Source organism: Apteryx mantelli, chromosome 2 (assembly GCF_036417845.1).
Source record: "Apteryx mantelli isolate bAptMan1 chromosome 2, bAptMan1.hap1, whole genome shotgun sequence".
Classification (NCBI taxonomy): Eukaryota; Metazoa; Chordata; class Aves; order Apterygiformes; family Apterygidae; genus Apteryx; species Apteryx mantelli.
In genome coordinates this window covers 12,785,979-12,808,272 of record NC_089979.1, presented here as the reverse complement: position 1 = coordinate 12,808,272, position 22,294 = coordinate 12,785,979, and the positions used below count along the sequence as shown (strand labels likewise).

General features: G+C 43.3%; 1 protein-coding gene across 1 annotated transcript in view; it reads left to right on the top strand.

The window, feature by feature from the left end:
- The first annotated feature begins 1,870 nt into the window (after nucleotides 1-1,870).
- The window catches only part of FER1L6 (fer-1 like family member 6), a 68,711-nt gene continuing 48,287 nt past the window's right edge, over nucleotides 1,871-22,294 (top strand). The window contains exons 1-11 of the mRNA XM_067292598.1: nucleotides 1,871-1,976; nucleotides 5,136-5,262; nucleotides 6,324-6,378; nucleotides 6,474-6,605; nucleotides 7,315-7,377; nucleotides 11,885-11,963; nucleotides 13,644-13,800; nucleotides 13,974-14,160; nucleotides 15,820-16,012; nucleotides 17,026-17,375; nucleotides 20,680-20,788. Of these exons, the coding sequence (XP_067148699.1) occupies nucleotides 1,871-1,976; nucleotides 5,136-5,262; nucleotides 6,324-6,378; nucleotides 6,474-6,605; nucleotides 7,315-7,377; nucleotides 11,885-11,963; nucleotides 13,644-13,800; nucleotides 13,974-14,160; nucleotides 15,820-16,012; nucleotides 17,026-17,375; nucleotides 20,680-20,788 (1,558 nt within the window). The remainder of the gene's footprint in view (nucleotides 1,977-5,135; nucleotides 5,263-6,323; nucleotides 6,379-6,473; nucleotides 6,606-7,314; nucleotides 7,378-11,884; nucleotides 11,964-13,643; nucleotides 13,801-13,973; nucleotides 14,161-15,819; nucleotides 16,013-17,025; nucleotides 17,376-20,679; nucleotides 20,789-22,294) is intronic.

The following is a 22,294-nucleotide window of genomic DNA, read 5'->3' as shown; positions in this document are numbered from 1 at the left end:
CTGCCAGGCCTTGGGGGTTACACGAGGAGCACTGGAGACACCCTCCTCACGACACCTTTGCATCTTCCTAGAGGTTGCAAGCACAGCTGTGTGCCTGTTTTAGGGTTAACAAATGGGTGTGAATAACCCATATATGGGACATAATCAAATTTGGTGAAACTGTATGGAAGCCTGGAACTTTCTCTTCTTGGCAACATTTTCACAATTTTGTTGATGGGAGGAAAGAAAGAATAACTTTCCAGTTTTCAGCAGCTGATCAAATTTATATCTTGGCGCAGAGGTGAAAAGAAACACCCTTTGTGGAAATTCAGAGAAAGCTTACTCTTTTCTTTCCAAAAGAACAATTTTTTTGTCAGGAAAATAATTTCCATAGAACAGTTTCAAAAGGTTTTAATGACTTTTCTAAGCAGGTGTGTTACCCATGGGCTCTGGCACAGTCTGTGGAGCACTAGTGCTATCACTGGATGACAAGTAGCTTACGTATTAAGGTGATGGATTGTCCCTATTGTGAAGGATAAACACCTTCAATTCCCTGACAATACCACTTACTTAGCTTAGACCTGTATGGAAGAGATTGTCTCCAGACTCCTGTGTGTGTAATGAACTTTTTTTTTTTTTTTTTTGCCAAAGTCCATATGGAAGTTGTCCATTCTCTGCTATAGAGTCAAGCATTGCTGACATTCCTCTTGGACTTGGTAACTCAATTGAATTTGCTTACTCGGAATAGGACGTTTAAACCTTATCAGATTCCCTTTCCAGTTTTCAATAACTTTTCCTTTAGAGCTAAATACACCTGGAGTTTGCATATGATTTTGGATGTCTGAGCATTGATTGCTATCAGGTTTACGTAACTCATGGGTGCCTGCTGCTTTGGGCTAGTTGGGCTGGGTAATTTCCAGAAAAGTTCTTTTTTATTCCTACAGCAATCTAGGCATATAATTCCTCTAATGATAGGGGAAAAAATGTGCGGATAGTCTATCACTGCATGCTTGTGGCCGTGCATACGTCCCACCTCACGAAAGCTCCCTGCTCCTGGACAAGCCTGCTAGGCATGTGGCAAGGTGTTGAGACCAAAACTGGGTGAACACAGGAACTAAGGAAGCCTTAATGAGGCCGTGCGTATAAAGTCACTTTAACCAGGCATGATCTGAGAAATGATCCAGCTAAATCCTCACCAAAGCTTTAACTGGGTCAGTTTTTGGCTGGTTTATTCCCCTAATCAAGCTTAGGGAGAAGTGACTAGAGGCAGGCGAGGGAGGCAGAGTGGCTGCATTTGGTGGCAGCAGTAACTGATGCTGGGCTGAAGCAGCCCTGTAATGCAGCTTGAGGAGAAAGCCCTTGTCCAACCACCAAAGTAACAAGTAAGAATAAGTAAAGAGTAATAAATAAATAAATAGACTGCAACAGCTGTTATGGTGTATGTGCCACTGGCCCAGTGGGTGTCACAAAGGAAGCTTAAACAAACACTTTTACGCTTATCTTAATTCACTGGAAAACTGCTTTTGACCTGGAACCTGTTATTTGCGAGAGATACTTTTATCTCTGGTCTCTTCAGAGGCAGAAGAACTGTGGCGGGGGGAAGTCAACAGGCCTGGAGAAAATTGTGGATTTCCTTTCTTTGCCTCTTGTTCATTGTCTTGGTTTGAAAAGAAGTTTCAGCTCTTCTCTCAGTATGCTCCCCTGTGTGCTGCCAAATTTTAAAGCGAAACAAAATTAGGTGAAGCACAAAACCAGAGTGTTCCCTAGTTTGCTTTCTATAAAAGGAAATTCAGAATAAAATGTTCTCACTGGGAAATTAAAACTCCTGCTTAACGGATCCTTGAATTAAATTAGATTCCAGCGCAGAAAAGGCCTGGAAGGTATTGCAATGATGGCTTTTCTTTACTTTTTCAGAAAGGGGCTATTTGCTGGCATGAAGCTGAAGAAGAAGAAAAAAGGCGAAAAAGGGTTAACTATTGCAAACAAAGACGCACTGGGTAAGGCCTCATAAATCAATACTGCAACTGGTGAAAGCAGGATAGGGAATATGTTGCATCTAATTTCACAGTGAACACATCTGAATTGTCTTAGGGCTATTGGGTTAGTAATTGATAAAATGGGCAGTAAATTCCTCATCACTGCCAGGTAAGCAGAGAGCGTATTCCTTCTGCGTTAGCCGTTTTGTTACAGCCACCTTTAGATCCTGCGAGTCCAGACTGCTGCATCTGATAGAGCAAAATAAAAATGATAGCCTGGATCTTCCCACAGAAAGGCAACAGGTTTTGAAAGGTTTTTCTCTTCTCTAGAGATAGATAAGTTATTGCGGCTATGTAATTCCATCCAGAAGATCTGTTTCTGCTAGAAACTGTAAGGACACAACCTGAGTGGTGTGTGATGGCTGCGAGCTTTATCTAGCAGCAGTTCTCCTCTTCAGTGTGTGCAAGGGTTTGGTTTTTACCTTTATCTAACTGGTGTGGACACATCCACAAGACACACAGAGGTTCATGTTTCTTCCTCCGAAGGCACTGCTGGTTTCCAAGCTAACGAGCCGTTCTCCTGCACACCCTCCCATGGTCCTTGCTCTTTCCTATCCAAACAGTCTCCTGTTCACCTTCACCACAACTGGTATTTCAGCCAGAGCAAATTATTTCCCTTCCGTAGTTCTATGGTGCAGTTTCTTGCCTCAAATTTCATGGAGTCTTTTAAAATATGGACTCCTGTGTGTTTAGTTCAGCCCATGAATTATAGTACTGCAATAAACCAGCCATCTGTATCTTGACCCACTATTGGACAGAAACAGAAATATGTATTTTGTGTCATAAGCACTATTTAGCTGAAGGGTGCTACTTTTAAAAAGATTATCCTTCAACCTTTATAGCAAGGGCTATGGGCTTTTGGAGCAGGGAAAACCAAATACCATTAAACTTCCCAGTAATTACAGATATTTTAAAGTTTATTTTACACTTGATAAGATATACCATCTTCTATAAGGTACACTGTATTCTAATTTGCTTCAGTCTTCCTTGTGAGCATCCACACGTCTGCAACCTTTTATTTTAAATGATTCTGTCTTTGAATCATTAGATAGATTGATGTCTTAATGCTGCATCTTCATATATTTCACTAGTGTCTTTATTGCTTAAGAGTCTGAACTAGGAAAGATATGGAAATTACTGGTTATCTCTTCTCTTGATTGAGGTTTTGGGCTTAGTTCACCTACCAGGGGTGTGTGCAGTGGGGGAACGTGGTTGCTCACTGCACCCTTTTCATTTTCCGTTGTTGGATCCACACAGGGGGATAATTCCTGCTGATTAGTTATGCACAACATACATAAGGTTATTGAGGAAAAAAAGATACCTGTTCAGGTGTTAAAATGTTAGAAAATGAAACTTTAAAGGGAAAGAAACTTTAAGAAGACCATCTTAATGGAAACAAAATGGAACTTACAAAGATTGATCCACGCAGCGTGTCGTGCTGACACATGCCTAGTCCCAGCTGGGCTGGAAGTTTTATCTGCTTTAGCCTACAAAGCAAATAATACAGGGTATTACAAGACTATAATCAAACAGCCTGCTCTAGAGTAAACAGGATGTGGGAGGTAGCCATGAGAACGTGGTGCTACAGATGCAGAACAAATCTGCGGAGAGACACCATGCCCTTAAGGGGTGAAAAGCAGGCTATGCTCACATGGATAAGGAGACGAGTTCACTCTCCCTGTGTCCTGGGAAGGCTGGACAAGAGCCAGAGGGGCAGTTGGAAACCATATATGGTATATGATATTGCTAGTGTAGTGATCTTTTTTGATAGACTCTGTATATCAGCTCCAACACAGAGCTGCACTAATGGGACAGCAGGACACCTCAGCTGGAGCTGGCTCATGCCTGGCTACCTTGGAGCACAGACAAAAGTCACATCTGTCTGTACCTGCCTGTGATGATATGACTCCATGTAGGGGTAGGCCAAAAAAGGTACAGGTACATTCAGACCTGATGAAAGCTATAATTAAAAAATCCAAGTGAGTTTTCCTGTACCATGCATGGTCCTTTGCTATCATCACCACAGTTTCTAAGTGCCCCTCAAGTGACTATACCTTTGCAAAGAGATAGGAAAGCACCATTACAACCCTTTCTCTAGGGTTGTAGTTGGAGCACAGTGTCATAGGGTACTTACAGAAAATGCACTTGGATGTCTTTCCTCTCATTTAATGCAGGGATGTCTCCAGAAGGTCACCTAAGCCACTGGGTATTTCTGACCAAGTCAACCTTACTGTTGTGGATACCATTTGATAACCTCCAGAGCAGAGACTGCTCATGTCCAGAGTCACTGAACATTTCCTACTTGTAAATATTAATATCAAATTGAATTGCAAGTGAATTTTAAACTTTTGCTCAGAACACACAGCTCCCTTCCTCAGAGAGGCATTGAACACAGACACATTAGACAAGGGACAGAGACCCTGGCAGGATTTCTGCTGGACCAGGAGGACAAAACAGAGCAGTGTGGGGAGGGCTCCTCCGGCCAAATGTGGATGCCTACATCTGAGCTAGTTGCTGAGATTCTCTTTACGGTCAGAAAAAAACCCAGGCACTTCTGGAAGCAATTCATGTCATCTCTCTATAGCCCTCCACCAGAGATCACATGAATCATGCTCTTCAACTCTCTCTTTCTGTGCTGGGTCTTCCAGTCCATCATCTCTGCAAAGGGGAAAGGTGAGAAATTATTTCTAAGCTAGGCTCCATTTTGGTCATTTGGAAGGGACGTGAGGATCTCATACTGCTATGTCAAACCACAAATGGCAGACTAACAGCTATGAAGTAGTACATGCAAAAACCAGCACATACTTCCCACCATCTTTCTACCAGATGAGAGGTGAGGTAGTCGGGTGCCTCTGGTGTGCTTGTGCTTGGTGTGGGTGCACATGGGGTGAAGAGAGGGGATGCAGGCACTGTTTATACAGAGTATATGGCTTTGAACAGAAGGGGGATGCTGCTGTCGTCAATGCCGCACAGCACAAACTACTTCAGTATCTCTAATTGGGACACCCAAATAAATAAAATATTCATTTCATGCTGCTGAATTCACTGCTCTCCTCCAGGCTAGCTTTTGCAAGCAAAAATCAGAGGGGAGTTTCTTCTCTTGATTATTTTGTTCACCAGGTGATCATGATGAAAGTGAAAATCTTCACCATGAAACTCTCAGAAGACAAGAAGAGGGAGAGGAAGACCTGACGAACAATGATGCATCATCCAGTGTTTTTGCACCCTTAAGCCCAAAGAAGAAAAGGTGCTGCTTGGCATACCTTACCTCACATCCCCCAAAACATGTTTTGTGTCCTTCTCTGGAATGGTATTGCACAAAGCAATACATCTTCTGACAGAAAATCTGTTTGCTGACAGCACTCATCTCTCCACCCCTGTACTTCCACATGACAGAGTGGAATGTACTTGTCAGCAAAATATTATTGGTTCAAGACAGATTGTCACCAGATACTATCCACTGCAGAGAGAGATTGAAGTGGATGCTGAGAGAGCCTGAACCGTGCTGCTAATGAAAATGAACCAAAGGGGACAGCAGCCAATGTGTTTGTGTAGCTGTTCATATAGGGGAGGAATAGAGTCAGGTTTAATGGGATCAACAGGTGAAATCATTCCCCTGCAAGACACAGCACTGGGCTGTGTAGATGCAAAGTATTTCCCCATTAACAAATGTATGAGAGATGAAGAGAGATCTGGAGTGATGTCGTGCAAATTCAAGTATAAAATCCTTTAGTACTCAAAGAATGATACCAAATTCTTCCATGTTAAGTATCTATGTGAAACACATAAGAACCTCCCATCCTCTTTTTATGTTTCATAATAAGCAATAAGAAAAGGTTAAAGACACAATGGGTGCTGTTCTGAGTGAAAGGTGAAATTGCTCGAGTACAAACTATGGTGCTTACCAAATTGCTGGGTTCAGAGTTGAGCTGCAGTAAGTGTCCTTGCACGTGCTCTGAGCTCCTGAGAGATACAAGCCAACACAGTGTAGCCTTCAAATCAAAGAGGAGGAAGCTATTTTGCATTGCTTTCCATTTGCATTGGTCTTGTCCATGGACAGCTACTGTGGCTCAACTTGCTATGCAGCTGTCATCTGACCTTGGGTCTGAGTCCTTGGACTGTTGTTCTCCACAAAGCATATCCCAGTGATGGTGTTAGAGTGACTGCTGGTGAAATCAAGCCTAATAGTCCATAACAAAACTACCTGCCATAAACAATGCAGGCTTAGTGACACAAACGCATTAATGCATGTCAAAGCACTAGCTCTTTCCTAGAGATGCCCAGTAATCTGATTTGTGATTTAAACAGGGCAAAGATGGTGCCCAGAATTCACGGGGAGGAGATAAAAACCCAGAACTACCAGGTGAGCACGGGGTGAGGGTCTTCATGTGCCTGTGCAACCCCCGGGTGGGCTGGATCTGAGCCCAGGAGCGCACATGGTGTCTTTGTGCCCCACAGATTGCCATCACCATCACTGAGGCCAGGCAGCTGGTGGGTGAGAACATCGACCCCATGGTGATCATAGAAATCGGTGATGAGAAGAAGCAAACGACGGTAAAGGAAGGCACGAATGCCCCTTTTTACAATGAGGTGGGTGCTTTGTCTTGGAGAAGGCATTTTCTTTGATGGTTCTTGTGGTGACCACCTCCTGGTAGTTCGAACAGAGATGAACTAAGTTGGCAGCACCTACATATCTAAGCAGTGACATTTGTCCAGGAGCTGCTTGAGTTTCGGGCTTGGCAAAGCACAGGCAAAAGCTCCCTTGGGAGCTCTCTTCAGCCTTTGTCTTCTCAAGCTCTGTCCATCCTGATTCCCCATCACATCTCTGCTACTGCTGCCTCTGTGCATTTTTCCAAATTACCCATTTGGGAGGTCTTTCTAAACTGACCCCTAACCTCCCTCCTCTACTGTTTCTCCACTTAAACCTTTCCTTGAAGCTTGCTTTTCCCAGCTGGTGATAAATGAGACCAAAACAGCTCCTAAAACAAAATGCTCCTCTGGGCTTCTGAGTACCCCCGTCCCTTTTGAATCTACCTCCTGATGCTGAGTGAGTGCCAGGAGTACTTGCAAATGGCAGCGCCATGCAGCAGCAGGGGGAGGAGAGAGGCCGAAAGGTGGCAAACAGGTCCGGGTCATGGCAGTGATGAGCGGGGAGCAGGGAAAGGGGTTGCTGTGCCCACCATTGCCCCAGCAGCTCACCAGGGCTGTGTGTGATAACCCAGAAAGCCAAACCAGGTTGCTGGCAGTGCTGGCTAACAGAACGAGGGTGATTCTGATCCGCTGTCCTGTTTTCCCGCAGTATTTTGTGTTTGACTTCGTCGGACCGCAAGTCTTTCTGTTCGACAAAATTATCAACATCTCTGTAAGTACATAGAAAAGCTCAGCACTGTAAGTAAAGATCAATTGTTGTTTGTGTCACATTAGCTCTAAATGATTCTTCTTGGTGTAATTAAAAAGAGAAATAATTTTAGATGCAAAGAGTGCTAGAAAGTCAGCATGAAGTGTACTGAAGAACAGGAACGGATAGCGGAGAGGAAAAGGAGGAAAGGCAGCAGGCGACAGTTTGAAGGAATGTAACCCTCAGGAAGAGAGTGCTTTTTTGCTGCTGGCTTGGCCCTGCAAAGTAGAAGGAAAAACTTCACCTTGTTTGACAGAGTCCTCAGCATTGTCTCCATCCCTTTATTTCCAAGCTGCCACTTATTTCAAATTACTGAGCTGAAACTTCTGGCTTATCTCAGTTCCTCTGATTCAATGTGGTTTCTGACTAGAAATATCCAGGTACCTTATCCTCAGCAGCAGCTCTCGCGCTGTCTGGGAATTTCAGCAGCCGCTGGTGTTAATTAGGAAAGGGGGCTCTGAGCGTTCAGTGCTGTTCCCAATGCTTGCAGCAAGTCAGATCCCGGGGGAGCAATGGGGCGTCTCAGAGCAGCCCTGATGGAAGACACGCATACTCCTTTTGTCAATCCATTGCCTAAATAAGCCCCTAAAAACTGCTGCGAAGATTGTATCAGGTTCCTACAGCACTGACAGGCTTCAGGTGTAAAACTGGTGAAGACAAACCAGTGGCAGAGCATTTCACAAGCTCAGTTCCTTCGAAGTGACAAGAGAGTGTGAAGTCACCAGCTGGGATTAAAGGGACACCGGGTTGCAGTTTACCACGGTCTGTGAAATGAATGTCCCCTCGCCATGTGGCTCTGTGTATCCCCTCTGCCCCCACCTCACAGCCAGCTCAGACTTGCACCTGCCCCTGATCAGAATGTCTAAAAGAAACATGGATTTGGGGGATAGGTACTGATTTACAGTCTAAGAGGCTGAGTCTAGGAAGTCATGCTAATTGTCTTAGCTGAGGCTCTGAGGGGTTTATCACCACGTTTAGCAAACTGAATACATACCTCAAACAAGGAGATGAGCACAGTAAGAGCTCATGAGGTTCTGGACAGTTCCATACTTGGATTAGTTACAAATATCATAAACTGAGCCCCTCATGTGGTGTTTCTGCATTTCTACTGCCAAAAGTCCCACCATTTGGCCAGAGAAATGATCAGTGAGTTGCTGCCCCAGGGAAGGTCCTTTTTTTCCCCTGAAGGACTTTGTCCATTTCCAGGAAATCTGTACACCAGGAAAGGGTCTGTGCCAACCTGGCAGAGTCAGGCAATGTGTAGGAGCTATAGGAAGGCGTCTGGGTGAAACTTCCTCAGAGACACTCACCATGTACCTGCTCTGCTGAGCATCTAGTTAAATGACTTCACTACACAAATCAACCCCCTTCATTTACACATGCCCAGTTGGACAACTAGGTGTTTAATTCTGTTAGTAAATTAACAGTCTATATCCTAAAGTCTAGCTCAGATCCACTGTGCCACATGCACAGCTCAAATACACAGAAATAAAATTCATACCCGTGTAGGGTGTCTGCACATCTAACCTTCGCTTCTCCCTGAGGACAAAGTTCTGATACTGTTGCTTAAACTGGGTTCCTCTTTTTGCATGGGAGGGGGGTGCCATCTCACAGTTATGGCTTATATCACAGCATATGACCCTGGGCTTCTGACATGGTTAAGGTCAGGACTGATAATGCCCAAGGGGCATTAAATCTTTGTGAACTGCTGCTGCTTTGGGCTGTAGAGTCACTTTTCTCCAAGATATGGCTGGTCTGTTGGATCTCAAATTCTTCTGATAATGCTTACATATATCCAGTGATAAAAGGGAAAACACCAGTTTTCCAAGTGTGCTGTAGATGGGAATATGCCAGCTTTATCTGGTATAAATCAGCATAGTTTCATATGTACTTCATACTTCAGAAAGTATTTGATTTATATCAGGTGAAGGTGTAACACCAAGAATTTAAAGAAGCTCTCCTAGATGAAAATGATATTTTTAAAGGAAATGGTAACCCAGTGCAATGCTCATATATACTAATGAAAACAGAAATTCTATACCTTGGAACACAGTTTTGGAGAAAACAATGTATCAGGGGAATAGAAACTAATGAGTGAGGAAATGTGTGCTGGTAAGGAAGGAAACTCTGGGGGATAAAAGTTTCCTAGCACTTGCTTAGCCTCAATTTCACTTAGGGAGAAACAAAGATGGACAGCTTCCCTTACTAGCAATCATTCATGCACTGAATTCACTTAATCTGTGAAAACAAACCCTGTATCTGGAATCTGTATCTGAAAAAATCTGCATCTGGAAGCTCAAGGAAAACAAAAAAGTATCAAACTATTGTTTATCAGTTCAGCAGTTAATCTAGCTGCATTCAAATCCTGCATTTGGAGGAAAAATAAGTGTATCTATTTCTCAACATCAGCTAATGAATAGATTTTTTTCGTAATTAGTATCTTCCAGTGTATTCCAGCAATCTTGTAGCAATGCCATAGTATAACTGAGAGGCCCCTTTCATCCCAAACCTCTACCTCCAGTACTGAAATACCTCCCCTTTTAACACTAGTCATGCTTGTCCTCATTTTGAAAACATGAAGAAAATCATTGAGTCATCTTTAATCAAGTCTGAAACGATGCAAACCTTTAATTAGGTATGATGTAGATCTGATGCTCCCTCTCGGAGAAGATGAAAAAAGTTTGCCATAAACTCCATGCTTACCTGCTTTGTTACCTTAGAAAAAGTATGCTTGAAAAGAAGTACCAGGAGAGATGCAGAACACTAACAAAAACAGTGAAGTATTCCGTCAGCACCATTTTAAGGCTACTTTTTTTTTTTTCTGTTGGAAACTGTTGATTTGGGCAAGCTCCTATTCCCATACAGCTCCTCCAAAGCTGTAATTTTGTTTGGCTTCAGAATGGGACTCATCAGTCTTTGTGGGTCCCTCTCCCAAGGGCTCCAGTTCAGGGTGGTCAGAAGGAGGCCGGTGCCCTGGTGGGTCCTGGCCGGATCAGGGCTTCGGGAGAGCAGTGCTAGCGCACGAGGGATTCACTGTCACACTGCCTCCTCTCCCAGACAAAGGTCACTTAAGTTTTATCTTCAATAGTAGGGTCAAATAAAACTGTTCCTTTGTCTGCTCTTGACTTTTTCAGTCCCAGACGCTCTTTCCACATAGAAGTGAGGAGTTGGCAAGGACAAGTGAGCGTGATCCTTAAATCATAGGGGCACAGTGGCCCCAGGCCTTTAACGGGAAAGGACACAACATTGCAATTGGCAACCTCCTGAGTTTTCCTGAGAACCTGGTGATGGTGGCTGTGATCTTTACTTTGGAGCATATGTCTCCTGGTCTTGGAGAAAAATGCACAGAGTGAAATCACATGACAAATTCAAAGCTAAACCCAAAAAAGTCCTGTATCTAGGACATGCAAGTCCAAAGTCAGGGTGTGAATCCTTCCAGATTCCTGAAATGCTCTCAGAGGCTGGGATGTTTGGCTCCAGGATTTGGATTTAGCTCCTGTGACCTTGGATCCCAGGGGTTTAGTTTGTCTTTGCAGTTTGGCCAAGGTTTGTCAGAAGATTCAGCCCACTTTCAGAAACTTTTCCACAAGTGAGGACTGGGTTTCAACCTTTTAAGCCATTCTCAAACCAGGTGAGATGTCTATTTTTTGAAAAATACAGTTCTAGAGCCAATCTTCCCTTAGGATATGTTGCTAGCTTCTGCCTTGTCTGTGAACTGAAGCACACGTTTACTCACAACCATCTGAAAGCATGTGTTTGAAAACTAGACACAAAAGTATATAGATCCAGGAATTATTTCATAAAGTAACATTATTAATCAAATTGAATTAAATTAATTTAAATTCCTTTGCTTACAAGAAGGATAATAAGACAGATTCAGCTGGGCCTGCTTGCCATCTTGTTTGTACTCATTTACATCTACATCACTGCTTTGATTTCATTACGTTTGTGTGATGGCAAATCAGAATTGAGTCTCTTGGTTTATGTGCACACTGAAATGTTTGAAAGAAACACTTCAATTCTCTCTCCTGCAGATGTACTCAGTTTATATGGAAATTTAGCTATTGTGTAGAAAAAGATATAATTCATGCAGCCTATGGAAAACCAATTATACCCCATGTGCTTACATGCATTATAATTTATTTAAAAGAGTCAGTATAAATAATATAACTGCATCTGCTCTGAAGACACATCCATCTGATCCCGGTCTACTTGACCCTGGGACCTGTGATGAAGCTGGGTGATTCCACTTGATATAGCTGTACTGATTTCTAAATTGGCACAAAAATTGGGTGAAGATCATATTTCAAATACTTGCTGTGTTCCTGGCTAAGTACATTTGTCTTTGGCTGCTGCTGGATGTAGCTGCTTATTCCCTTAGAGCTAAATGTGATTGTTGTTTGGATTGTTGTTTCTTATGTTGATTGGAAAGAGAGAGAACAACAATCTTTCATGTGCCTTTTTCTAACAGGTTATGCATAACAAACTGATCGGAAGTGTGCTGATAGGCTCCTTTAAAGTAGATCTGGGGACAGTATACGGCCAGCCAGGTATGCGTTACCTTTTCTGCCTTCTTTTCTGTCAAATAAGGGTGCAGGGGAGGAGGGGAGAGGGAGCTGCACTGCTTTTCCTTTAGATGATAAGGGTTTATGCCATGTGGCAAGCTAAGCAAGGTTTTCAGAAGAGTTGTTTTCCTACTTAGATGCCAGAGTACCAACAAATTTTTGAAAGAGAGTTCAGCAGTGAAAATGCCTTGAAAATCTGCCCATTGGTGAGAACTGTGGATCTGGGGGCACTTTTGCAAAGCTGGCTTTTGTTTAGGGGGTCAGAGTGGGGAGCTGAATGCTTAGAAAGCCTGACCCTACTTGGTCATGATGGAGCAGCTGAAAATCTGCTGCGCATTTTGGGGTAGGAGGGAGGGAGTGTGGAAGGAACTGGGAGGTGAGAGGAGAGGCCAGCCAGGAAGGGGGAGAGAGAAGGACACAACAAAGTGAGGCAAGTGTGGTTCCACTTGACTTGCCATCTTCAGACCTGCCCAGTGCTTTCTGAAATTTTAAACTTAGAAAAGCTCACAGAGCCCTTTTTGGCCCCTACCTGTTTTTATAGCCATCCACAAAACACCTGAATTTCTCTCCTCCCTAATTACTCAAGGTCTCTTCTCAGTCTTTAGGAATGGATGTATTTAGGACACTTGTTATAGATGTCAAGCATCTAAAATCAAGAGCAATGAGTCCTTCAGACCACTCTCTTCTCAGGGCTCTGGAAATAGTGGATAGACAGAAAGAACCTGACTGAAGTGAGCAGGCTACTGCTCTAGTCTCTGCATTCTGCCCTATATTTCTTTGCATGTGGTTTTACAGGAGGGCTGGGTCTGAGGAACAATCCTGAGCTCATATCCCTGAGATCCCAGAGCAGCCTAGTGCACTCTAGTCTCTCCTTCCCTCTCCTTTACACACCCAAGCTAACGGCCAAGGATTTAATGTAAATGGCTGGATGTAAGCGTACTGGGAACCAAGAGGCGATGGGAAAACAGAGCAGTAAGTGTGAATGAGGAAAAGGAGAGGAGAGCCAAGGCAAGGCTGGGGGCTACATTTCCTTACCCCACCTCCTGCCCCAGCAACACAGGGGTTGCCCTCACCCCCTGTGACTGTGCTGTACAATGAAACCGCTCTGTTGCGTTGTCCCTCCTTCTGATATTCCTGACTGCAGCTGGCCCAGTGAGTCTCATCCCTGTCTATACCCATCACCAGGAAGGGTTTTAGGACCTTCCTCGAGAAGAGCAGCTCAAGTGAGGCTGCTTCTGGCTTCTTCTTCTGATGGCTCTCCACCCTCCCACAGTTCCCAGCTAGGTTTTTTCTATAGAATAGTATTAAGATCTCCAAACAGTTCTCATCAAAAAAGATGGCCTTTCCTCATAAAGCCCTAGCCTTAATTTGGTTGCTGAAATTTCACCCAACCCTCCACTGGTCTTCAGTCCTTGACCTTAGCAACCCTTGATGAAAATAAGCTTATTCCTGCTGAGTTCTAGATCAGTCCTCTCATTTGTCTTTCTGGTCACACAACATTTTGGAACTTGCAAATATATCTAGTAAACAAGGGTAATTCAGCACGATCCTCCTGAAAGCACGAACCTTGTTTGCAGCTTTCCAGCTGCAGAAGTGTCCTTCTTGGGGATGAAGAGGAGAAGAGTTTGCATTGTTTGCACCATCTGAGCTTTTATATTTTTACAGGTCATCAGTTTTGTGACAAGTGGGCTCTTCTCACAGACCCTGCTGACATTAGGACAGGAGCCAAGGGATACCTGAAGTGTGACATTTGTGTGATTGGGAAAGGAGACACAATACAAGCCACTCAGAAAACAACTGATACTGAGGAACAGATTGAAAAGTACTACAACAGTTTATTTCTTCCTTCATCCTTTTTTACTGAATACCTCAGAAGTCCTCTGCTTTCCTTTCAGTCCCTGCCTTGCTAACTTGAAGTTACAATTTTATGTGAAAAAAATATCACTTCATTGTCTGAGTTTTCCATTTAAGGAAATGGCTTCTTTCTCCTTTCAGGAACCTCTTGATCCCCAAAGGATTTCCATCTGAAAGACCATGGGCCAGATTTTATGTGAGAATTTACAAAGCAGAAGGGCTTCCGAAGATGAACTCTAGCATCATGGCCAATGTCACCAAAGCATTCATAGGTGACAGTAAGGACCTTGTAGATCCCTATGTGGTGGTCATGTTTGCAGGTCAAATGGTAATTAGGATCTTCTTGATCACAAATGTAGGCCTTCTTTCCTATTAGCTGTGTTACGGGCAGGCAACAGCTGAGGTATTTTCACTTACTTACTCTTATGTATATCAGGGAAAACAGATTTTTCTTTCATCAGCAAGAAATCCTCACTTCCTAACTTATGCAGGAACAAAGTGAAGGAAACATCTAATGCCAGCTGAAGAACCAATATCAGCAGCATAGCAGTAGGTTAGAGTCAGATGGCAGTAGGACAGATAATTCTGTAAATTTGTTACTAAAATATCAAGTTATGAGACAGTGATTTACTCTGGTCTCCTTAGGGTGAAAAAGTAAATGGGACTGAGCTCAGTAAAGATGATTCAGCCTGGATTTTAGGGCTTTGTATTTACTAGAGAATTACACTGCTGTATTTCAGGACCAGTGCAAATTTTCTGGGGGCAGCAGAAGAGGAAACATTTGAGTAGACACTGCCTCAGTGTTGCTTGGTGTTTTTACTCCTGTAGCTACTGCAACACCTAATGTGATGCTACAGAGACCTACTGAGAGGGCCCTTCTGACTAGGTGGTTTGCAAATGAGGCCTCAGGGTTTAGTTCTTGTCTTAAACCCATGTAACATTGTGAGAAGGAGCTTGTCTTGATTACCGGTCTAAATAAAGAAAGAATCAAACTGAATGCATTTTTAAGCCAGCAACACTTTCTGTGTGCAAGGAGACTTTGGGGAGAAATCCAGTTTGTCCTTTACAGAAGTTTTGGGTATGTGAATGAGGCCTGTGGTGCCAACTCTGTGTTTTACCGTGAAGCCAAATTGTGAAGTATTACATCTGGAACTAATATGGGTTAAAATGTTTGATCAGATGCATGTAGCTACTTCAGGTTTAAAAGAGATCTGAAGAAGATGTAAGAATGGGTCACTGATGTGAGTTTGCCTGCTGGCGTGTAACATGGGGACTTAGAGATGTTGATGGGATTCCTGACTCAGTTCTCTCATTGAATATGAATGTAGAAGACCTGCTACAGTCTGTGGCTGCACTGATGTCTTCAATACGGCCTTGCCATCTCCTTCAGGCCTAGAGAGATAGCTCCAGCCTCTAAATCCCTAGTATGCAGGCATTTGCCCAGAACGTGAGCCACAGTAGCTGTATGTTATACTAGACAAATTGCCTCATTTAAGGTAATTCCATTGATACACACAGCCTGGCAGTTGTAATGCATTCCATCTTCTACAAGGCAATCATGCTGGATTACTCCTATCCAGGCATTTCAATGGCCATTTAAAGATGTGTAGTTTGTAACACAAATGCCAAGGTCTGGCTGCACAAATATGTTTGTGCATAAGGGTCCTGAAGAATTAGGCCTTATTCCCAGCTCTGCTGTGTGCAAGTGAGGATTCATAAGCCATAATGTAGTCTTTTTTCCGATACAGAGGGAAATAAACAAGAACATCACCTGCATTAGTTACTTTAGTGCAATGTTATGCCCTACGCTAAGACTAGCTAGTAATAAAGCAGAGGTACTTTCAGGTTTCACCTATACTAGACAGGATTTTTTTGCTTAAAAGTTGAATGGAGAAATGCCGTCAAGTGCAATTTGAGCTAGATTTATCATCGTTCTCCAGAGTCTGACCTAAATGCTAGGGTTAAAGTTGCTGGACTTTTATTTCAGGGTCGGACAACAGTGCAGAAAAACTGTGCAGATCCTGTATGGCATGAACAGATCGTCTTCAAGGAAATGTTCCCTCCACTCTGCCGAAGAGTCAAAATCCAGGTCTGGGATGAAGGCAGCATGAATGATGTGGCCTTAGGCACCCACTTCATTGACTTGAAGAAAATATCAAATGAGCAAGACGGTGACAAAGGTGAAGGGGGAAATGTCTGTTCCAAAATATACCCTTAGGGTAGAATCCACTTACTCGAGGTCTGCGCACTGACTAATCCCACCTAAGGGATGCACAGAGCTCACATGAACATGTAGCCCTTTTGTTGGCTCTGGGAGCCTAAACTGAAGTTATGTCACATTGTGCTTGTTGGTGTGTGGTGGCCTGCCACTGCCTTTCTTGCTTACAGGACCACTACATAATGTGGTACCTTTTTGCGACTGTGGCAATAATTTGTTCTAATACGTTAGGAGTGACTGATTGTGCCAGTTTCTGTCTGGCAATGAAAGTACAAAGTGCAAATTGGGGCCAAGGAGGTTTGTATTTCTGATCTAACCAGTAGGAGCTAAACATTTAGTTAGGGCTTGGTTGAGTGTTATCACAGCTCAAGGAATTACCATAGGCTAGTGATTTAGCTTGTCACATAGGTGAGGTAAAGCTCACTACCTGAAATCTTTTCACTTATGTTTGAGCCTACGTGTATAATCTTATTTATGATACGTTATCTCAGTGTGGAACATGGTCAGCAAAGGCACAATAACTCCCTAAACTTGGCAACTCAAATGTGTATCTGAGCCGCTAATCAGAAAATAAAACATAAATCATTTAAGGTGAGTAGTGGCATGGGCTTGGGAACAATTTGTACATGGTGAGAAAGCCTTCATTCCTCTCCCACCACAACTCAGTCCTCAGTCTGTGGAAGCAAGTCCTTTTTCTCAAGAACTGCCATCAGCCTCATGCCTCCAGCACATGAGTGTTAGTACTCTCCTCCTGAGAAACAGCTTCACGTTGGCAGTGTCCCTGGTTCACCCTCTCTCTCTTCAGTACCTAAGTATCCCCTGCAAAATAGTGTTCTGTATGAAATGGTCCCTGCCTGTATAGAAATGGGTCTAGGTTGGCTTCTAGTGTGCTGGAGGCAGGCTTTCTTTGGGTAGACTGTGAGAGAGAGCTTGCTAAAATCTAAGGGAAAGGCTGAAAATGTACTTTACCTCCAGGGTTCTTGCCTACCTTTGGGCCTGCCTGGATCAACCTCTACGGCTCACCCAGGAATCACAGCCTTATGGATGACCACCAGGAGCTTAATGAAGGTTTTGGAGAAGGCGTCTCCTTCAGGGGACGTCTCTTCATTGAGATCGCTGTGGAGATACTTTCAGGAGGAGCCCGTGAGTCAAAGTTTTCAAGGATTGTCAAAGATATCAAATTGCCATCTAAAGATAAAGACTCCAAAGCAGCTAAAGGAAAAGACAAAACTGACAAAGCAGGAGAGAATGGAAAGTCAGCTTCTCCTTCAGACAAGACAAACTCAACTGAAGTGGAAGTTGAGCCATTCGATGTGCCTTCAGAGGTCAGTATGAGATTAAGAGACTGATTGATATGCATCCCTAAACCTCTGAGGTAGATGCTGATTTGTGTATTTGGGTTCAGGCTGTGGAATACTGCTTTTATGTGCCTCCTACTAGCTTCTTCATGTTTCCATAGTCTTGGGACCTTTCCATAATAATGCAAGCACAAATGGAGCATTAGTGTGTACCTGTAACTCATAGAATAGCTTGAGTAGGATGGCAATTATTGTAGCCATGAGTATTGTGTTAAGGTAAGGTTTTTCCACATTACTCTGTTCCCATAAAACTTAGCCTCTTATCTTATTGCCCCTTCTGTACTAGCTGCATCCATGTGTTTTTGCTGGAAACTTAAGCGACATAATACCTGCTAAATGGTAGAGAGCCAAAGAGGACAGCTGGTAATTTTAAAGTCTGATTTCTTGCTTTTATTGGAGAAAATCAGAAGTCGTCAATCAAAGTCAGTAGGGGCTCACTGATGTAAAATTGGGGCAAGTGCAAAGAGATACAGCCTAGCTGGGTGCATGTTTTATTTCTCCTTTAACCCCTCATGGTAGTAGTAGGATAGCTAATCTCTTAGTTTGCTAGTCTCTTAAAGAGAGGGGATGCAAATTACGTTGTCAATCTCAACTGGTGTTAACTGATGTAACTTTCCTAACTTCATCTGTTGTACTGATTTACACCACCAGAGAACCTGTGCTACAATACTTTGGGAAGGTTGCCCAGTTGTGGGAAGACATGAGTCAGGTGCTGAGCAAATACTCGAGAACCACAGCTTTGATTTTCTGCTCCATCACACCACGGTGTCTGGGAGCAACAGCAGATTGCTAAATATACAAACTTCATTTTTTTACCCAATAAAAGGGAAGAAAAATAGTCTTATATCCAAATTTCTTCCCACTTCAGTATGTCACTGATCATAACTCTGATGTTTGTACTGGGAGTCCTGTCTCACTGCCTAAGACATTTAAGTCCTGTATTGGATCTGATTCTTTGTCTTTTGACTGCATCTTACCTAGTAAATAAAACCAGAGAGTTTGTTCTCTGGCCTTGCGACTAGGGAGCATGGCCCTGCTTGCATCTGTGTACCTCAACTCTCTTTCTCCCTAAAGTGAATGAAAATACCCAGAGCACCTTTTGGGAGCGGTCCTTGACAAGTGCTCTTCCTTGGGCTGTGCCTCATCACTGCCTGCATGAGTGCTGGCTGGGACAGGTCAAAACCATGTTAGGGAGCGTGCTAAGAATGAAATGGTATGGATGATTGCAAGCCAGTGTGCAAACCTATGTCCTGGTCTTGTTTGATATAGTTGTATAAATTTAAATTGCCTCTGTGCCTCAGTTCTCCTCTGAAGATTGCACTAGAGGTAACATGAGAAGAAACCTGTTTCTATTTTTCTCTATATAGAGGAAATGCATTACTGTGACTGACTCAAATACTTTTGTCATAGGTGCTAGCCAAATAGTTCACGCAGATGAACAAAGCCTGTTGTAGCACCAATAAATATTAATAGTAATAATAAGGGTTTTTTTCTGTTAACTGTGTCTGAATTTCAAATACAGAATGAGTAAGAGGCAACAACATAATATGGCACTGCCTGATATTCTTTTGTTTTTGACATTCAACAATATTTCATGCTACAGTAGACACAGTAATTGCATTACGACTTTCTAAAAGGAAAAGTAGGAACAGGAGACATTAGAAGTAAGGCAAAAAATGTTTCATCGAGCCTCTGATTACCTGGCCCTACAGCCCGTTAGTGACTGAATCCAACAGCAAGAAGGCATTAAATATTGGCAATTTGCTTTCTTTATAAAGGGAGGTAGATGTGTGTGTCAAGGTCTCTGAGCCTCAGCTTTACTAAGCACACTATACTCTGTGTTCATGCTGAAAATAACCCAGGTGCAGGGGAGCTAAAGCTACTCTGCAGCTACAGTCTGTTTTAGTGCTAGCTTTGATAAGAGGTGCTGCTAATGCTGTCACTGAAGACCTATGCCCCTTTGCTGTGTCTGGCAGCGGTGCTTCAAAATGAAGAGACCATGGGCTGTGTCAAAAGCTGTTCCCTGCTTTGCAAAAGGCTGGGGAACAAACATTCAGATACAGCTGGTATCTTATCCACTGTCTGGCTCTCTTCTCTGTTGCAAAAGGGGCTAGTTCTGGTCTTGCCTGTAGGGCTCAGTACACTGGTATTCCTGCAGTGAAATCAGTGGGTTGCCCTGAGGAGACTGAGGCAGCCAGGGTGTAAATCGGGAGAACTCGAACCACACAATTGAGCTCTACTGAGCTTAGTCTTGATTTGGGGATAGCAGATTGTTTTGTTAATGACCCAAGAGCACTGGAGGTTTAGCTGGCCTTCCTTGAGTGAAAGTGTGCGCTGGGGCAAGCAGATGATGGGTTTCCGAGAGGTTTATACGGAGCCAAACAGAGTCTCAAAACTCCATGGGAGGTCATTACGCTTTCCAGGATGGGCTGCTGTGTCAGGATCCTTTGGTTCCTCTGCTTCCAAATCTTGTGAAAGCTGACAACTGAGTTACCAGTTTCTGTGTGGTGATGCCAGGGAAAGCAAATCGCAGAGGACAGCACCATGGCGAACCCACCACTGTGCCTGTGGATCAGAGCACAGCAGCATAAATCTATTTGGTTGCAGTAGGCTTTTGCCCCAAGGCTGAAGTCTAATAAAACAAGGATGCCAGAGATCTTCAAGTCCTATTGATGTCACCAGGAGCTGAGTGTCCCTGAGCAAGATCAAAGTCTTGATAGTACAAACTTATGGCCAGTAGGTTAAAATCATCTCACCCAGGAAGCAGAGCTGTGAAAACATTCCCCTGCCTGGATGCATGACAATGTCAGCATTTACCAGGGCAATGCAAAGAAACAGTATTGCCACACTCACTGTAAAATGACTTATATCAGGATGGTGACACTTTGTTGCTGTTGCGCCCTTGAACTGCTAAAGATATATAGTTTGGATGATGGTATAATAGTATGTGAAGATACTGAAATCCTTTAGTAGAGACTACTGGTGAGACAGAGTTCAAAGTGGGAGGTGATGATTTTTATTTGACTGGCTGCTATAGCTGGATAACGCTGACAAAACTGAAGGCACACAGCTTGGTCTCTTTTTCCAATCATTTAAGTTTCTCAAGGAAGAGGTATTACTTCTCCCTACAAATTTTTTCTTGCTGACAGCCTCAGACCAACAGATTTACAACAACACACAGCTGCTAGTGATTTCTAAAAGCTTCTCTGGGCTGGAAAAAAGACCAGAAGGTAAAATAAATGTAATTTTCTGTCTCATGCCTCTCCAATAGGTCTATGAAGAGAAACTTGAGGAATTTCTCCTCTTTGGGACATTTTTTGAAGCCACAATGATTGATAGGAAGATAGGAGACAAGCCAATAATCTTTGAGGTTTCTGTCGGTAAGTGTTTTAAGCTCTTCTCTGAAGCAGAGAGGGAGTCTTGGTAGTAAGGGGACACTGCGTATTATTGATAACTGTGTCTCAGAGCTCAGGAGTCAGCTTCAGATAAAACTTGCACGTTTGAATTAAACCGTGAACATCATTTTTCTGGATAGTACCATGCTTCTTCCAGTCAAGTCGATTTAGCTGTCTTTACTCCCAGGCGCCCCTTATTAATATATACCATTTCACCCAATGCACAGCTACTCACCCAGTATTTAGCCTTGTAATCTCCTGGGAGACCCAGCTCGAACAATTTTTTCTCAGAGTGGAGGTCATTCAGCAATGCCCATTGCAACTTGTCCCTAGTGCTGATGGAGCCCCTCTGCAGGGAGGACCCTCTTGCCCAACCCTGTTGATGTATAGATATGATGAGTATGTGAGGGTGGCATAGGGGTGATGTACAGCCATGCCTGAGAATGTACATGCCAGCATGTCCTCTAAAATCCTCCTGGTAAATCCTGTTGTCTTTCTGTGTAAAGCAGAACTGTACCGTGTAGGGTCCTTCCCATGGTGGGCTGAATTGTCCCTGAAAGCAGACTAAAGAGAAAATGAAGACATTTCCATAAGCATTGACTGAATATTTTCAAAGCAGAGGAAATTTCCCTGGAGAGAGAAGCATCAAATGGCCTTATTTCCCTTGCAGCAGTTTGCTCATCTCTGTATTAGCCCCATTAGAGCCCAAGTGCACAGTAGCCTTCTGGCACTTGCTGTCTTTGCATCTGTGTACCTGGGTGCATGCAGCTGTGGGGGGCTGTGCATGGAGAGATCTCCATGACGAACACAGATCAGTGTGTGATACTGCTTCACGCTGAAACCTTGGTGAAAAGCAAGGCTGGAATAACAAGAAACTCATTTGTATACTTGGGCAAGTAATGATACTGCTGAAATTAATAGTGAAGATGAGTCTGGCTCTGAAGTCTGGACCTGAACATCTGCCAGCTTCCTCTACAGTTGAAATTTGGAACCAAATTCAGCAAATGACCATTATTTACACAAAGGGCTGAATCAAAATTGAGATCAGGTTGTTGTATGGGGTGATTCAGCACATCCCTCTCCCCCAGTGAGTGTTTTCTATCTAACTCTAATAAAATCTATAATTGCCAGTCTGATAGATGCACCTCTTTCCTAGTGCCTTTTAAGGCAAATTGCTATCAGAGAAGACGGCTGTACTGTTAGCAGAACTATCCAGCCTCAGGCATGAAGCTGAGTCCTCAAAGTGTTGTTATTAGTAAAGGCTCCTCTGCAACCCTACTGTGCTAAATTTGCTTGGCTGTAAAAAAGCTTTAGCACTTCTGAGATCAGACTTTGTAATATAAAAAAGAGACACAACTGCTATTTAAATCAAAAACACATAGAGGCTTCTGGTTCTAGAAATACCAGGAATTTCTCTAGCAAGCAGCAGAAGATCCCATGGTCTTCCTGGGGCCAGCAACGAGAGGATCACATCACTTAGGCAAGGGAGTA